The 18629-nt window shown below is 42.8% G+C and overlaps 1 protein-coding gene across 7 annotated transcripts in view; it reads left to right on the plus strand.

Moving 5' to 3' along the window:
* TRPM6 (transient receptor potential cation channel subfamily M member 6) overlaps window positions 1-18629 on the plus strand; it is a 164664-nt gene that overhangs the window by 17506 nt on the left and 128529 nt on the right. For 4 of the 7 annotated variants that reach the window (XM_027616433.2, XM_027616438.2, XM_035723696.1 and 1 more), the window contains exon 1: window positions 13759-13863. The exons of 2 other annotated variants lie outside the window; for them this stretch is intronic. In XM_027616433.2, the coding sequence (XP_027472234.2) occupies window positions 13831-13863 (33 nt within the window). In that variant the 5' untranslated portion in view covers window positions 13759-13830. Of the gene's footprint in view, window positions 1-13758; window positions 13864-14261; window positions 14440-18629 lie in introns of those variants that run through there. One more of the 7 variants, XM_027616434.2, reaches the window with a different exon arrangement.

The raw sequence follows: 18629 nt of genomic DNA on the forward strand, positions 1-18629 counted from the left end.
TCTTTGTTTCCTTTAATATATATATATTTTTTGCTTTTTCAGTCACTTAAGTCATATCTATTGAGTACTTACCCAGCACTTAGCAGTGGGCAGCACCCCGATGTACCAAGGAAGGAGGTACAAAGACAGAGCTTATGGTCTTGCTGGGGATTCACAATATACACACATATGAAACAGCTAGTGAACAAGAGAGTCTTGTATACATCTGTGTGTTTGTCTCAGAGGATGCAAGCATGTGTTAATATTATGTAACACACATAGAAATATATGTGTATGCTAAGCGGTGTGGCACAATTAGAAAGCAGGCAAGAGTTTGGAAATTATGTTAAGGGACAGTAAGCCAAAGCAGCTGCAAGGTGCTGTGAATCTGGTTGTTGGGCAAGATTTTGCTGCAGAAAGCTCTGGAGGTGAGCTTTTCTTTTCCTTTTGAAATGATTATAGATTCATGGGCAGTAGCAAGAGTAGTACAAAGAGGTCGCACGGACCGTTCACTGAGCTTCCCCTAATCTAACAGCCTACATGACTAGAGTACAATATCAAAACTGGCATATTGGGGCGCCTGAGTGGCTCAGTCGTTAAGCATCTGCCTTCGGCTCAGATCATGATCCCAGGGTCCTGGGATCGAGCCCCGCATCGGGCTCCCTGCTCTGCGGGAGGCCTGCTTCTCCCTCTCCCACTCCCCCTGCTTGTGTTCCCTCTCTCTGTCAAATAAATAAATAAAATCTAAAACAGAAACAGAACTGGTATATTGACATTGGGACAATCTACAAATCCTTTCCAAGTTTGCATGTACATACTTCTGTGGAACTCAGCTTTGATAAATGAAGTTCAAAAGACAAGAGGAATGAGGAAAAACCGGAGTCAGCAAACCTCACAGGGCAGTTACTTTTCAGAAATGCCCTCTTTCTCTCTCCTTCCACCACGTAGGCATCCCACATAAGCCTATGTGAATTAACCACACCTCCTTCCCCACCAGGGGTTGGCTTGCTACCTCCTCTTCACAAATGTTACCCAATCACAATGTGTTCTTAGTCCAGCGGTCCAAACACAGGCGACCTCCCTGCGGGAAATCATTTGCTCTGTGAGCTAGTTTGCTAAGAAGTCGTCTGGAGCCCAGGACCAATTTTCCCATGGATTCAGAGATGCATAGGTGATGGGTTCCCCAGCCTCTCTCCAGGCCTATGTAACTCAGACTGTAACTAAGCCCCATTCAGACCAGGATCTGTCATTGCTGTGCACGGTGGTGGTGTGGGGTTTCTGGGAGTTAGGGAGGAGAATTCTCTGCTGTGTCAGATGGACTCCAGTCTTCACAGGTCCCGTTCTGTTGCTACAAACTGGCACTGTGTCCAGTGGGTAATGTTAAAGGAAATGTTCTGACAGTTTTAATTACACCATATAAAATCTTTTGTAATTCAAGTATTGACCCACTTAACCATCAGTTCCATAAGAGATGACATAGGAAGTGCAAGACAGGGAGCTGGTGAGGAGAACTAGGTAGAGAGATACTGAAAAGTGAGTTCTAGAAGGAAACTCTGAGAGAAGGAATTACCAGGGATTCATTCTTCATATTCGCTCTCTCTGTCCCCCTTGTATCTTTCTGAATTCTCCGAATTATCTACGACTAAGGACTTACTGCCCTTATACTCAGAAAAATTAGAGTGCTTCTGGGATGAAAGAGGCGCATGCAGGTTTTTGACACAGTTTCTAGCATGGCTAGGAGATGAGGAGCCCCTGGGGCAGTGTGCTCCTTAAGGCAGAGGTGAGGCCCTTTCTAGCTCCCGTCGCTTTGGGGAGGAGCTCCGAGTGCACTGAAGCGTGTATGTGATTCAAAACTTCAGAGGAGAGGTTTCTACACAGAGAAAAGAACAGAGGCCGCCCTCTCTTTGGTTTTCCTGATGAAACATGAAGCCACCATTGCCACCTGCGGACAGAGTCCTCCCACAGTCAAAAAAGGAAGTCACAAGTCCTTTAAACCCTGGGTTTACGGCATCATTCCAGAAGAAGTTACACTGGAAATCCCGCACTTCCGTTAAGGCAACGTTGACAAACATCCTGCTCATTCAGTTCTTGAACTGAACCTGCTATCCCTAAGTGTTCATGCTCAGCCAGGGAGAAAGAAGGGCAGGTTTCCAGACATTCTCTGAGTAATAGCCACCTGAAGTACTTTTGTTTTCTTGGGTGGTCCTGATACTGATTTGGGGGCGCCTGGGTGGCTCAGTTGGTTAAGCGACTGCCTTCCCTGGGGTCATGATCCTGGAGTCCCCGGATCGAGTCCCGCATCAGGCTCCCTGCTCAGCGGGGGGGGGGGGGGGGGGGGGGTCTGCTACTCCCTCTGACCCTCTTCCCTCTCGTGCTTTCTGTCTCTCATTCTCTCTCTCAAATAAATAAATAAAATCTTTAAAAAAAAAAACCTGATACTGATTTGGTCCCATGCTCATGACTATAGATCCTTCTCTATTTCTGTACAGAGCCTCAAACAGCAGTGATGGGGCTTCCTATGTCCTCTCTGTGCTGTCCTAGATGGAACTGGTTGTTTTTGTTTTTGTTTTCAAATTTTCAAATTTTTATTTAAATTCCAGTTAGTTAACTTACAGTGCAATATTGGTTTCAGGAGTAGAATTCAGTGGTTCATCACTTACATACACCACTGAGTGCTGATCATAACAAGTGCCCTCCTTAATGCACCTAGATCACCTATCTAACCCCTCCCCCACCCACCTCCCTCCATCAACCCTCAGTTTGTTTTCTATCATTAGAAGTCCTGGGTGGGGAGGTGGTGCCTGGGTGGTTCAGTCGTTAAGCATGTGCCTTCAGCCCAGGTCATGATCCCAGGGTCCTGGGGTTGAGCCCCGCATCGGGCTCCCTGCTCTGAGGGAAACCTGCTTCTTCCTCTCCCACTCTCCCTGCTTGTGTTCCCCTCTCGCTGTGTCTCTCTCTGTCAAATAAATAAATAAAAATGTTCCATGCTCATGTTCTGGAAGAACAAATATTGTGAAGATGTCAATGCTACTTAGAGCAATCTACACATTTAATGCAATCCCTACCAAAATACCATTAACTTTTTTCAAAGAAATGGAACAAATAATCCTAAAATTTGTATGGAACCAGAAAAGACCCCGAATAGCCAGAGGAATGTTGAAAAGGAAAAGCAAAGCTGGTGGCATCACAATTCCGGACTTCAAGCTCTATTACAAAGCTGTCATCATCAAGACAGTCTGGTACTGGCACAAAAACAGACACATAGATCAATGGAACAGAATAGAGAGCCCAGAAATGGACCCTCAACTCTATGGTCAACTCATCTTCGACAAAGCAGGAAAGAATGTCCAATGGAAAAAAGACAGTCTCTTCAACAAATGGTGTTGGGAAAATTGGACAGCCCCATGCAGAAGAATGAAACTGGACCATGTCCTTACACCACACACAAAAATAGATTCAAAATGGTTGAAAGACCTCAATGTGAGACAGAAGTCCATCAAAATCCTAAAGGAGAACCAGGCAGCAACCTCTTCGACCTCAGCCACAGCAAATTCTTCCTAGAAACATGGCCAAAGACAAGGGAAGCAAGAGCAAAAACAAACTATTGGGACCTCATCAAGATAAAAAGCTTTTGCACAGCAAAAGAAATAGTCCACAAAACCAAAGGACAACCGAAGGTATTTGCAAATGACATGTCAGGTAAAGGGCTAGTATCCAAAATCTATAAAGAACTTATCAAACTCAACACCCAAAGAACAAATAATCTGATCAAGAAATGGGCAGAAGACATGAACAGACATTTTTCCAAAGAAGACATCCAAATGGCCAACAGACACATGAAAATGTGCTCAACATTGCTCGGCATCAGGGAAATCCAAATCAATACCTCAAGGAGATATCACCTCACACCAGTCAGAAGGGCTAAAATTAACAAGTCAGGAAAGGACAGATGTTGGCGGGGAGGCAGAGAAAGGGGAACCCTCCTACACTGTTGGTGGGAATGCAAGCTGGTGCAGCCACTCCAGAAAACAGTATGGAGGCTCCTCAAAAAGTTGAAAATAGAGCTACCATATAATCCAGCAATTGCACTACTGGGTATTTACCCCAAAGATAAAAATGTAGGGATCCGAAGGGGTACGTGCACCCCGATGTTTATAGCAGCAATGTCCACAATAGCCAAACTATGGAAAGAGCCCAGACATCCATTGACAGATGAATGGATAAAGAAGGTGTGGTATATATACGATGGAATATTATGCAGCCATCAAAAGGAATGAAATCTTGCCATTTGCAACGACGTGGATGGAACTGGAGGGTATTATGCTGAGCGAAATAAGTCAATCAGAGAAAGACATGTATCATATGACCTCACAGATATGAGGAATTCTTAATCTCAGGAAACAAACTGAGGGTTGCTGGAGTGGTGGGGGTGGCGGGATGGAGTGGCTGGGTGATAGACATTGGGGAGGGTATGTGCTATGGTGAGCACTGTGAATTGTGTAAGACTGTTGAATCACAGACCTGTACCTCTGAAACGAATAATATATTATATGTTAAAAAAAAGAAGATAGTAGGAAGGGTAAAATGAGGGGGGGGGAATCGGAGGGGGAGACAAACCATGGGAGACTATGGACTCTGAGAAACAAACTGAGGGTTCTAGAGGGGAGGAGGGTGAGGGAATGGGTTAGCCTGGTGATGGGTATTAAGGAGGGCACGTATTGAATGGAGTACTGGGTATTATATGCAAACAATGGATCATGGAACACTACATCAAAAACTAATGATGTAATGTATGGTGATTAACATAACATAATAAAATTAAAATAAATAAATAAATAAATAAAATCTAAAAAAAAAAAAAGAAGTCCTAGAGGGGACTTTTAAGTCTATACTTATGTCAGTCCCTTTTTATTTCATTTTATTTATTTGAGAGGGGGAGAGAGAGAGAGAGCGCGCCCATGTGTGTGAGTGAGAGCTCAAGAGCTGGGGTGGGGGTTGGGAGGGACAGTCTCTCTGCTGAGCAGGCAGCCCTACTTTGCTGGATCCCAGGACCCCAGGATGCTGGGATTATGACTTGAGCCCAAGGCAAACACTTAACCAACTGAGCCACCCAGGTGCCCCATCAGTCCCTTTTTCGATATAGTTTACAACCCACAGGAAAGTGTCTTCCAATCTCTGCTCATTTTACTGATGAGATACATTATTTGCAGTAATCATATTCTCCTTTTGTGGTTTTTGATTTCCATTATGCTATTACAAGTTCGTAAAACATTTTGCGGAAATATGATACTCATACTTGCGCAAGTCTGGTTTCTCTCTGTAGATACAGTCATGCTGGTCTAAGCATACTAATGCCATAAGAAGTTAAAATGTTTCAACTTGCTTTATTCTTCATACTTTTTTAGTGAGAATTCCTGAGCCACATAAAATATACTTAGCAATTTATATCTGTTTCCTGATAACTTTTAAAGTAAGAGAGGGTAATTTGGAGCAAGTATGATATTTACTAAAGAGTTATAGATAATAAAGCTCTTACTTACACTTCGTTGGGTTGAATAAACACTTCTTGCACGCTGGGCCATGTAAATGCTAGGTGATACAAAGAGAAAGAAGTGGTTCCTACCTTTACAAGGTGTACAATATAGCCAAAACAAAACAAAAACTGAGTGAATATCCCTTTTGTCATTGCACCAAGGGAGGTCTGTAATATTCAGAGGCCAAAGCGTTTGGGAAGAACCTCTTGGCTGAAGGGAAGTGGGTTGTAAGAAGGATTGTGGGTGGTGTAGGTAGAATGACTACATAAACATGGACCCTTTTGAGAATAAAAAAGTGTGCTATTCATATTTATGCTTGTGCAAGAGGCATTATCTGAATCTATTTTAGGGCAACAAGGAGTTAGGGTGCCCCTTGTTAAAAGGCCTACTCTAAGGAGAATTGTCATGAATCTGAATGGTAGAGAAGTGTATTAGTTTGCATGGCTGCCATAAATGGATGGCTTAAACAATGGAAATTTTATTGTCTTGTAGTTCTGGAAGTCAGAAGTTGAAAATCCAGGCGTCAGCAGGATTGGTTCTTCTGAGAGCTGTGAGGGAAGGATGTACTCCAGGCCCCTCTCCTTGGCTTGGAGGTTGTCTTTTCCCTGTGTCTTCACATCATCTCCCCCTATGCATGTCTGTGCACGTGTCCACATTTCCCCTTTTCATAAGGACACCAGTCATATTGGATTAGAGTCCAATTTAATGGCCTCATTTTAACTTGTTACCTCTGTAAAACTCCTGTCTCCAAATAATGTTACATTCTGAGGTACTGGGTGTTAAGACTCCAACATACCTTTCTGCAAGGGATACAATTTCAACTAGTAACAGGAAGGATGGTAGAAAACTGGCAAGAGCACCATAGTAGTAGAGAAGTTAACTTCTGGATAGTTGGTGGGCACTAGCTTCCTAGTACACATCATGATCAGGAGGCAATCTAGGTTTTAAAAAGAGGGATGGGAGGGATTAAACAAAATGAAGGATCGTGAGAGAAATCGAGACTTTTACCTTGGGGTATTATTTGTGCTCCAAGAGTCGTCTTTCCAGATGGGCAATAAGAATTGGACACTGGTGACAGAGGGATCTTCAAGGGACAGTTGACTAGAGCATACTAAGCTGTGGGATGCCATGTCTGGGAGGTGCCACAAAGAGGTTGGTCACATTTTAGCACATTAGTTGATAATTCTCTGCTATGAGACCTGATTTTATTTACTTATGAAAGTAAGGATAAAGCTATTTTATCCTTCTGTCCCCACATGGATTTTATGGTTCACAGAATAATAAATATGATGAATTCCAAGCTCTGTGGAGGAACCATCTTGAGTTAGTTCAAAGTGTCTATAGTGACAAAAGTTGTGGGGCATGTTCAAGAAATAGCATCTAAAATATACTTATACTCGCAAAATAGTATGCAGATGAGCAGTCAGGGAGAGGAATATACACATTGCTTGGCGTGGGTATTCGGGGCTTAGGAAAAGAAATATCAGACCTTTGTGTTCTTGCAAAGTGTAATCTATATCTTTGTTTCATTACTGTGAAAGGCCAATGGGAAACTTCACAAACTATGGTAATATGTGGATTCCTGCTGAAACTCACATAGAAATGTTTTCATTCTTATGTTGTCGCTCTTTCATCATTGATCTTGACGTCCATAAGTACTGATGAAATAGTGGTGCACACATTTCCTTGGCAAAGGAGAAATTGGCATCAGGGTTGTGTGCTCAGTTGAACAGCTTTAGCCAGAACAAAATTATCATAGCCTGTATGGTTGAGAAGCACCAGGCTATGGAGTGTTATACATGAATCATAAAACATAAAAAAATAATAGCACTGGTACAGAACTTTGGGCTCGAAGGGTCTGGGATATGAGTGAAATTCATGTTTTATTCATCAGGGAGAATAAATGATCAGAAAAAGCATAAAATGGGAATTTCAGGTAATCCTGTGAGTCATTCCAAGATATGTGAGATTTTCACTTTTAATTAATTTTAAACATTATAAAAATAATAAGATCACAGTACAGAATACTTAGAAAAACAAAAAGGAGTCATTTCTAATTTTTTTTCTGCATAATTTTTTTTTACATAGTTGTACTCATGCAGTAAACGCTCTCTGTTCTTGCTCTCTTTTTGGCCTTCCTTTAGGATCTTCATTGTTAGCAGTTTTCAACAGCTACATAATTACACATCTAGTAATTTAATTACTCCTCTAATAACAGACTGTCAGCTAATTTCTAACATATTATGTAACTTTGATATGACTATCTTATTCTACAAATTAGGATCATATGTAAGGTGGGCTTTTTGGGGCGAGAGCTCTAGATGTGATCTTTCTGGGTCACAGGGTTGTGAAGACTTTAATGACCACATTTTATTCTTAGGTGAGTAAAACAATCTCCATTCTACCTGAACTGTGGAATTCCCGAGTCTAGGCCTCCATTGGGGCTGCAGCTTCGGCCTTCCCCCTCATGTAACACTACCCTAGACCACCATCCTGGGAAGAAAGACTGCCTGGAGAGACTGGCCAACCCTCAGAACCCTTAGGATTTATTTACTTAAGATGGCTAGATAAATTCTGTGGTTAGAGTACAGTGATTCCAGATTTAGTATCTAAACTTAATGACCTGTCTCAAAAAAGTTTGAATTATTATACTTTCAAGGATATTACTGCAATGCTTGGGCATCTTTACCATTAAGTAAATCACACTCGATTTGTTTAGAGAAGGACGTAATCTAAAGGTCTCATCAGTCCTGGATCCCTGCAGTTTCTTTTTCTGTGTAGATCTGCTGTCATACGGAAAGTCAGTTGGAAAAAAATGAGTCTTTGCTCAGAGTTTATAAATACTTTCATTGAAGTAACATTAAAACAAAAGCAAAATGAAACCTCAGTAGTAAATAGAAGTTGAGAGTATTCTGGATAGGAACTCTGATAGCATAGAAACACCATGGGCCTTGGAGTCAGACAAACTGTTTTGGAATTCCAGTTCTTCTACTTACTCAGTCTGTGACTCTGGACAAGTTTTGACTTTTTGGAAACCCAGTTATTATATAAAATGGTGGTTAATAATGTGTTAAATAAAAATAAGGCATAGGGGTGCCTGGGTGGCTCAGTCTCTTAACAGTCTGACTCTTGATTTTCGCTCAGGTCATGATTTCAGGGTTGTGAGATCAAGCTCTGCGTTGGGCTCTGTGCTGGGTGTGGAGCCTGCTTGGGATTTTCTCTCCTTCTCCCTCTGCCCCTGCCCCCCTCCTCTCCCTAAGAAAATAAATAAATAAATAAAATTTAAAAAATAAGTCCTATCTCAACAGCTCACAGTGAGTGCCTGATAAATAGTAATTTCTTCCTCCTTTATTCCTGGCACACATTGATAATGTAAAGAATACTTCAGAAGGAATACTTAAAATATTATCAATTTAAAATTTTTCCAAAAGCCTCTCATTTTAGTTCAACGGATCCTATATATGATTTTTGTAACTTTCTGTGAAGTGCTACTCATTTAAAAAGAAGTTAAAAGAGGGGCGCCTGGTGGCTCAGTCGTTAAGCGTCTGCCTTCGGCTCAGGTCATGATCCCAGGGTCCTGGGATGGAGCCCCGCATCGGGCTCCCTGCTCAGCCGGGAGCCTGCTTCTCCCTCTCCCACTCCCCCTGCTTGTGTTCCCTCTCTCGCTGTGTCTCTCTCTGTCAAATAAATAAATAAAATCTTTAAAAAAAAAATAAAAATAAGTTAAAAGAGAAAACAGTGCTGGATAAATGAGGCAGGTATGGAGGGTTTAATTAGTTGGTTTCTTCTAGTTAAGCCATACATTTTTTCTGTCTTTCAGTTTTCTTACCTAAAATGGAATAACAAAGCTTCTTAAGCTACTGAAGTACTCGTTGCGTGGATGAACAACTGTGTTCACCTTTCAGGGAAAACGTAATAGGTTGAATAGTGGTTTTTGCCCTGCCCCCCCGCCCCCAAGTAATTTAATCAAGAGAAAAGGACTAAAGGTTAAAATTTTTAGCACTGGTAGACATTTCCTGTCAGATAGATATATTCTTAAGTCTGATATATGCAAGTAATAAAAACCAACTTCTGATTCATACAGTTAGTTACCCAACTAAATTTTAATGAATGCTCATTATGTTCAAGGTGTGTGTAAAAACAAAACAAAACAAAACAAAATAAAACAAAAAACCGTGGACCTTTACAGCCACACAGACCTGTGTTCAAATTTTCATTGGCTTCACACCTTACAAGTTGAGAAACTGTTGAGACTCACAGTGAAGATTTCTCACCTTTAGTGAATTCTCACAGAGATTTTGTGTGAACAAAAATTGAGGAAAACAATGAGAAAAGAAACTGAGTTATGTATGGCTTTACAACAAGTAACCCCCAAATTTAGTAGCTTAAAATAACATTGGTTGATTATGCCACATGATTCTGAGGGTTCTCTGTGTACTTCTGAGGGTTGGTCTTTCTTCCCAGGATGGTGGTCTAGGGTAGTGTTACATGAGGGGAACGCTGAAAATGCAGGCCACTTGAGGCCTAGACTCAGGAACTTTGACCGTGTCACTTTGGCCATATTTTATTGGCCACAAGTCTAGTGCAGACTTAGGGCTGTGGAGAAGAGACTGAGCCTCTTCATGGGGGAGGGGAGGCTGTTGCAAAGTCCCATTGCAAAGAGGTGTGTGCTGGGATGGGAGGAGTTTGTGGTCATTGAACAAAGAATAGTATCAACTGTGTTTGTTTTGAAGAAGCTGAAGAAGATGGTATCTATCCGCAGCCCGGCCTGAGTGTTACAGGCGCTCAAAGGGTTTTAAGGCCCTTCTTTTCTTCCCTTCAAGAATCATTCACAGTTGAATGTGAATATACCGTCCTAGTGGAGCTTAGGTTTGGTGTCATTGTCCGTAATGCACACTTTAAAAAAGAGCACCCACGAAGGATCCCTGGGTGGCTCAGTTGGTTAAGCGACTGCCTTCGGCTCAGGTCATGATCCGGGAGTCTGCTTCTCCCTCTGACCTTCTTCCCTCTCATGCTCTCTCTCTCTACCATTCTCTCTCTCTCAATAAATAAATAAAAATCTTAAAAAAAAAAAAAAAGCACCCACAGCTGCCTGAAGCTACCAAAGTAGGCTTGTGTAACAACTGAAGCTACCAAAGTAGGCTTGTGTGATAGGATGTCCAGTTAAATTTGAATTTCAGATAAGCAATGAATAATTTTTTAATAGAAGTATGCCTTCCCTTGTTAGCAGTTTGGCATATATTCTTCTAGAACTTTCCTGCGAATATTCCAACCTACACGTATAAATCTTAAAAAATGAAATTTTTTTTTTATTTGCTTTTACTAGTTGTGGTTTTCCCTTTCCATATCTGCACCTTTAGATCTAAGTCACTCTTCTGAAAGCTTCACAGTGTTGCATGGCCCGCTGACGTTCACTGATGGCTGTGTGGCTTATTAGCGATCCTTCTTCATTACAGAAAGTGCTACTACACATATCCTTACAGACATATCTTTGTGTATTTCTGATGTATGAAGTCCTAAGATTGGCACTGTGACAAAGAAGGATATGCCTTGAATCTGGAATGTTAAAATGCCTTATAAAAGGGTATTGTCTTAAACTGTCACCAAAGAGAAAGAGTTCCTCTTTCTCCACCTTGCCAGCCATCAATATTTTAATCTTTGCTTATGTAACAGGAGGAAAATCCATTTTCAGAGCAAAGAGAGAAATAAATTGGGAGCAGATTCCCTTTAGAAGGACTGAACAGGAGAGAAATTTATTCAGTAAGCAGAAGAAAACTGATTGCTCCCTTTCAAAAGGAAATTTGATTTGTAGCTGTTGGGGAAAATAAATGCATGAAATTCAAACCCAGCCCCTTGGGTTTGAATAGGAAAGTCTAAAAACAGAAACAGTTACACAGGAATGGACTGGGAGGGCTGAATTGCATCCCTCATTGCCGGCAATACACCCTCATCTGACTTCTTCAATTAATTACCCATACCTTTAAACTTTCCCCACGGTGGAACCCACTTTAGCTTACCATACTTTCCGCTACCCCCTTCAGAATACCAGTGCATTTGTTCTGTTTCCTGTATGCCTCAGAAAGGAAAGGGGTGACCACCCAGAGTGAGGACCACAAACCAAGGGTGGTAATACGCCCTGATGCATGGAGGGCCAGAGTTTCCCCATGGTGCTCTTGCTTCTTCTCCGTGCAAAGGAACAGAGCTCATTTTTTTTTTTTTTCTCATTTCCCCCCCTAGACTGTCCAGAGAGGCTGGTAAGTATTACTGTGCAAAAATCCCAACAACCCTCACTCCTGTCCAAATAAACACAATCAAGACCAAATCCAAGCTGAAACAAATTTCTTCAGGAGAGGAATGCATATATTAGAAACTACCCCTGAGTGGCCTCCAATTACTGGGACTCATTAAGATCTTCACACATTAAAAAAAAAAAAAATGTTGTCATACCCATTTTTCTCCACTGAAAAATCAGCTGTTTCTTTCCATTTTGAAATCATTAGATTGACTTTAAAAGTTGGAGCAGTATCTTAAAACCATGCTGGGTCTGGAAACAAACATACACAATGCCCAGGATAAAAAGGTAGGTCTGACAGAGAAGTCGACATGGGAGTTAAGAATGGGAAGAGGAAGAAAGGGATAAGGGAGGGCAACAAAGGAGAAAGTATAGAAAATATAGCACTGTTTCTATTGACGAGTGTTACCAAGGGCGCCCCAGGTACTGTTTCATTTGTGATTCTTCTTCCTCCTACAAACTCAAACTCCTTGCAGACTGGACAATGTCTTATTCATCTTTGTTTTCCCAGCACCCAGCAGGATACCTGACAAACAGTCTGTGTTCAGGAAATATTTTTTGGCCTGAGTCAAGCCACATTAGACTACTAATGAACATTCTAAAGTTTAGATTTCAGAGCTAGGTTTTGGGCATAGGTATATTTGTGGCCAGAAGACTTCTATAGATAAGCCTTTATCGATTGAGGCGCCATGAAAGATACAGATTCTTGGGCCCCACCCCAGAGATTCCAATACCAATGGTCTGGGAGGGGTGGGTGGGGCCCTGGGAATCTGCGGTTTTAACAGATTCCTCAGGTGCTTCTGATACAAGGAACCCAGGGCAGCTTGTAAATGAGCATGCCATAATGTATGCAAAATGCCATGTAAATCAGATGCCATAAGCCCTGGAATGGCTCTGGTAGTTTAGACTTTGTGCCTTGCAGCTTGATCAGAAAAGAGCATGTGACCATACTAACATGTAAATTTACCGCAGACATTAAACTAGAAGTCAGTGATCACAGTGCACCAAGATCTTAAGAATTTTGGGTCTTAGATGTCCAGTCCTCTTGGTGGGTCTGCAGATTTCTGAGATCTCCCAGTTTCTAGTGCTGTGAGAGACCTAACAGGGGAGATATATGGAGGAACACCAATCAAGACATGCTTACCTGCCTTAGGGGGGGTGCTTCTGAACCTGTTCACTGCCTATAGATCATTAACATTTTGAAGGAGATGGGTCAAGGAAAGAGTGAATGTGTTAATAGGAAAACAAAATGTTACGGCACATATGAGATGTTCAAGTTTTCTAATATATGTTCATTAAAGCCACGCAAAGAAATGGGGGTAGGGGGAACCTGTTAACCATGTCTGCCAATGTGAGCTCACTGGGCAGAAATTCAGAGTGGACTGAAAGGGTAGGTGCCCCTACTCTTAAGTCAGTAATCACGGATGAATGGCTAGCATTGTTAATTACAGCACTAGTTAATTACAACCAGCATTGTAATTACAAGTGAGCATCATCTGCCAACATACCGGGATCCACCCATAGTCACGGACCCCACCTGCATCAAGACTGCCTAGCTAGAAGAACGCACCGAAAATAACAGAAATCAGGAACGCATTTGTATGGTACTTTATGGATTTCTTTTATTCAGTAGAACCTCTGAGGAAGGTGGGTTTATTCGCTGTCATTCCCACCGCATAGACAAATAAACTCAGGCGCTGAGGGGTCCCTTGACATACCCAGTAACTCCAAGATAGTAAAAGTGGTGCTATAAGGCTCTTTTCATGTCCTCCCCCTACCACAGTGACTCAATGAGAACAATACGATACCACAAATATGTCTGTTACCGAACATTCTATTTGGCTTCACTTTCATTTAGGTAAGGTAGAAATACACCTCCTTTCTACACAGGAGGTAAATGAGGCGAAAAAGTATCCTGACAAATCTACAGGGCCTTAAAAGGCAGCGTGTGGAGGTGGAGCCCAGATGTGACTCCACAAGTCAGAAGCTCAGATAAGGCTTTGCGAGCAGGCCTGCGAGTCAAGGATGAAAGCCCGACCAGATGTGGAGCGCTTACAGGTAGGCAAGGCCGCCCAGGGCTGGTGGGGCAAAAGGGCCGTAGGCCATTTACCTGATCTGCACCCAGGGCCCCAGGCGGCTCTGGGTGGGGCCGGTCGCGCACGGATCTAAGTAGGATCTAGAATAGCTGGGACTTACGAAACACCTGCTTTCCCGTCCTCGGGTCCCCACCTGAAGCTGATTATCATCTCTGAGGTTTCGGCTAACGTAGGGCACCCACTAAAGGGCAGGTCCCGCAGTCCCCGTTCCAGGAGCTGGAATGGGGCCAGCGCGGAGGTGGTGTCAGAGCGGAAACCTAACGGGGCCCGGGGTTCAGCTCAGGGCGGTGGGGACACGTCCCTGGAGAGGAGGTAGCTCCCGGGTTCCGCTCGGGGCCCGCGGTAGAGGAGACCGGACGTGGCGTGAGCCGGCAGCAGGGAGGAGAGAAGTCGCAGCTCCGAGCGGCCAGGGGCACGTCTGGCCGGCGGGGACCCGGACGAGCCGGGCGCCGCGGTTCCGGGAGGCCGCGGGAGAAGTGCCCAGGCGGCCGTGTGTGCCCGGCGCGGGAGTCCCAGAGCGATGAGAGTGCAGGTCAAGGTAAACTCCGCCCTCCCCCCCCCCCCCCCCCCCAGCCGCCGGCCGCCCATCCCTTACCTCGCGCCGCGGGGACTCGCAGCCTCGGGACCTGCGGACCGGTCCTCTCCACTTGTGGCCCGGAGCGCGACAGAAAGTTCTGGGGGCTTGGAGTGGGAGGGTGCCCCCAGCCGCTGGGGACGCTTGGGAAAAAAGTGAGCTTGGGGGCTTAGGGAGAGGAGTGGAGACCCTGGTCATGGCTCGGTCTCATAAGGCAGCCAAACCTCAAACTGGCTATCACACTTACCTACTTTGTCTGGACTGGCACCCGCTGTGGGTGTGAATACGTAACATTTATTGTGCGCATTGTATTTCATGTGTTTCGGTACAGACTGGCTGTTAAGAGCACTGTCTTTGGAGCCAGATCACCTGAATTAGCATACCCGCTCCACCACTAACTATGATCCTTAAATTCCTTAATCTGTGTGCTGCTTCTTCATCTGGAAGTGGGATAATAATACTTATAATTTGAAGATTAAATCAGATGCTGTATATGCCGGGCACTTAGAAAATAATGCCTAACATACTTAGCGGGGTGCAAAAGTTTGTGATTGTTATCACCTCATCTTGGCAATAACCCTATGAGGTCTATCATCACCCCTCCCTTCAGCCCACCACACTGGTTTACAGGTGAGGAAAATGAAGCCGAAGGAGGAAAATAGAGATTTGGACCCAGGGCAGTGCTTTAAACCACTAAGAATGAGAGTGTTGTATCTGCACATAGGATTTTGATCATTTGTTCCTAGGGAGAATGTGGGTCACGCCTAATTGCCAAAGTGGGAGCGGAGTTCTTCAATTTCTTTCCCCTGGTGTACAAATTTTGATGTGAATTTTTCATCTGCTTTGGATTCTACCAGAACTGGTAAAGCATTAAATATTCTGGTTAGACTGACACCTGGGTTTGGCTGTAAGAGTCTAGACGTTTCTTACCTCCCTTCCCCCACCAGCCCATATCTTCCAGGGATTACAAACCATTCGAGATGGGGCTCAGCATGAGCCTCCTTTTTGGGGCCCAAATTAGGAACTAGTACTCTAGTGTTAAGTTTGCCTTGATGGACAAGGGTGTGAATAGCACTTTGAATTGATTGTACCCTGGAGGAGAAGGAAAAGACCCATACAGCACACTGGTGATTTGCCACAAAGTTGGGTCTTATTTTGACTATTTACAATTTTCTATCATGGCTCATGTTTTTGGCAGGACATCTATTCCAAAACTATCAGGGGCTTGGTAAATATTGGACCTGAAATATATCTTGCTTCTTTTTCTTTCTCACTGGATTTTTTTGATCATGGGCGTTCAGGATAGGCTGAAGAGCCAAACAGTCTTAGAGTGACTTTATTGCACTTCTGTAGGTAGACTCATCCAGTGTTGGAACTCCCAAATGTCCATCCTCCCTGTAACCCAGTTATTTCTTCGTGTCCCATCAGAAATCTACATGGCAACTATTTCCTATTTAAAAAAAAAAAATCATTGTTAGGTAAGATATTCCAAAGTGGGTCTCAGTTGTGCTTTTTTTTTTTTCTTTTTGACTTCTTAGTCTTATTGAAGTTGTATATACACATAGTTCAGAGTCAAATAATTCCATAAGGTTTGTTTCTTAAAACAGCAGAACCCTCCATCATTTCCTGCTTTTCTGAAAGAGCAATCATGTTCATCTCTTTTAGCTTGTTGATACTTATTCATGCCTCTAAATAATACTTACGTGGCTCTTTCCTGATTTTTCATGTGTAGTCACTGGAAATGACTTTCCAGATGGAGTATAAGGGTTTGGATTTCTTTTGCATTCCTGCATCTACCATTCACATGGTCCTTCCTGTTCCTAACATCTACAGAATATAGCTGTCCATAGCTTTTGGCCAGGTCAATATTTAGTCCGCTCAACAGTGCTATGCCTTCCTACACACACACACACTCATACACTCATACACTATTAAAAGCTGAGTTACGTAGTATGTGGGTACTCCCCCTTTCTAACTTTTGTGTTCCCCCAGAGTTGTCTTTCTGTGTGTGTGTTTCCAGAATTTTCTATGGATTTTTCACTAATTTAACAAGTTCTTTGCCAGTTGCCTAGATCTTCTCTCCAGATGACCCCGTGTAATACCTATTTTAACCAGTTTTATCTTGAGTACAACTTTCTGACCTGCTTTGGCCTCTCCAGACCTTTCCAGTCTTGACGTTGGATGTACAGCTGTTACTTTGGGCTCTGTCTTCAGCATCGTCATGGGGATCCCCTTTTCCTCTGTTAGGCTGGCTCCTGTTTCTTATATCCCATGTCTTTGTGATTTTTTTCCATCATTTTAGTGGAGCACTTTTTCCAGTAGCTCTCTGAGAACGGGTATGCATAAGGTACATTGAATTGATATATTGTTATGACAAATTACCCTCTCAGACTTTTTTCCCTTAAAAAAATTCCACTAACAACGCAAAAATAATTTCTTGTGGTAAATCATTCACTTTTATTTTTTATTTTTTTATTATGTTCAATTAGATTCAAACACTTTTAATAGAAATTCAAACACTTTTAATAGAAATTCAAACACTTTTAATAGAAATTCAAACACTCTTAATAGAAATTCAAACAGAAAGTTCCCTTTCTATCCCTCATCTCTCTCCAATCCAGAGGTATTCAAACTGTTGGACTTAGAGCATTCAATCACTCTTTGGATTCATTCATTTATGAACTTATGAGTGCCAACTCTGTGCTAACACCTGTTCCAGAACTTGGGACTATATAGTTCACAAAACTTATTTTTGAGCTGCAGAGGAATGGGGTGATGCTTCTCAATGCTGAAATTGAGCCCCACGGGCTGCATTTGGTTAGCTTGTTTTTCTTCTCCTCGAATACAAACATCACACAATCCAGGCTCTCTCTGTTTCTCTTTCCCAGTATAAAATCATGACCATTACAAATTGAACTGCATAACTTGTGGGTCACCAGAGCAACATCATCACACCCCTGAGATACAGAAATAGCTTTTCTGAATGGATACACACCCTCTCTCTCTCACACACACAATGGAATATTTAGCCTTAAAGAGGAAAGAAATTCTGACACATGGTACAGCATGGATGAACCTTGAAGATGTTATGCTAAGTAAAATAGGCAGTCACCAAAAGATAAATATTGTATGATTTCACTTATAGGAGGTATATAAAGTAGTCCAGTTCATAGAAATAAAAAGTAGAATGAAGGTCATCAGAGGCTGGGGCAGAGGGAAATGAGGAGTTATTTAATAGGTGTAAAGTTTCAGTTTTGCAGGATGAAAAGTTTTGGAGATTGGTTGCACAAGTATGTGAGTATACTTAACACTATTAACCTGCACGCTTAAAAATAGTTAAGATGGGGGCCCCTGGGTGGCTCAATTGGTTAAGTATCTGCCTTTGGCTCAGGTCATGATCCCGGAGTGCTGGGATCGAGGCCTGCATTGGGCTCCCTGCTCAGCGGAGAGCCCTCTGCCTGCCACTCTCTTTGTTTGTGCTCTCTCTCTCTCTGACAAATAAATAAATAAAATCTTTAAAAAAAATAGTTAAGATGGTAAATTCTATGTGTATTTTACCACAATTAAGTAAACAAAAAACCAGAAATTTTCACACGAACTCCATAATGGGATTCATCCTATAATTTGATGAGGGTGATTGAATCTACTTGCAGCTGGGTTCAGCTACTGCCTGGAATCCATGGTTTCCAGGGTATGTGGAGGGTGTAGCAATGGATTGCTCTGGGAATTTTCTTTTGATGCACTTAGCACCAGAACGATTGGCAGGTCGCCTTGTTGGGGTGGACTAATGCTGCTTTCTCTTTCTTCCATGGTATTTCCATATCTCTGGGGAAGAGGTCCTCAGTTATTTATAGTACAGATAAACTCAGAGACTATTTCAGAGTGCCGTGACCAGTTATGCAGTTGGGAGCAGCGAGAAGTGGTAGTTTTGTTTGGCTTAGGGGTTACATTCTTTTTCTGAGTTCGTAAGCATGTGCCTCTTGAGAGCCTCCTGATCCATTTCAATTGGAAACGAAGAGGTTTACTTGGTAGCCCACACAGGTGCCTTTCCCAGTGCCGGTTTCCCTGCATTTTCCCTGTTGGCGTTTGCTGTACAGCCCTCTGTGGAGTGACCCTGTGCTGTATGCTGCTCCAGTTCTTGAAACGCTCCAGGA

Source organism: Zalophus californianus, chromosome 13 (genome assembly GCF_009762305.2).
Source record: "Zalophus californianus isolate mZalCal1 chromosome 13, mZalCal1.pri.v2, whole genome shotgun sequence".
In the NCBI taxonomy this organism is placed as follows: domain Eukaryota; kingdom Metazoa; phylum Chordata; class Mammalia; order Carnivora; family Otariidae; genus Zalophus; species Zalophus californianus.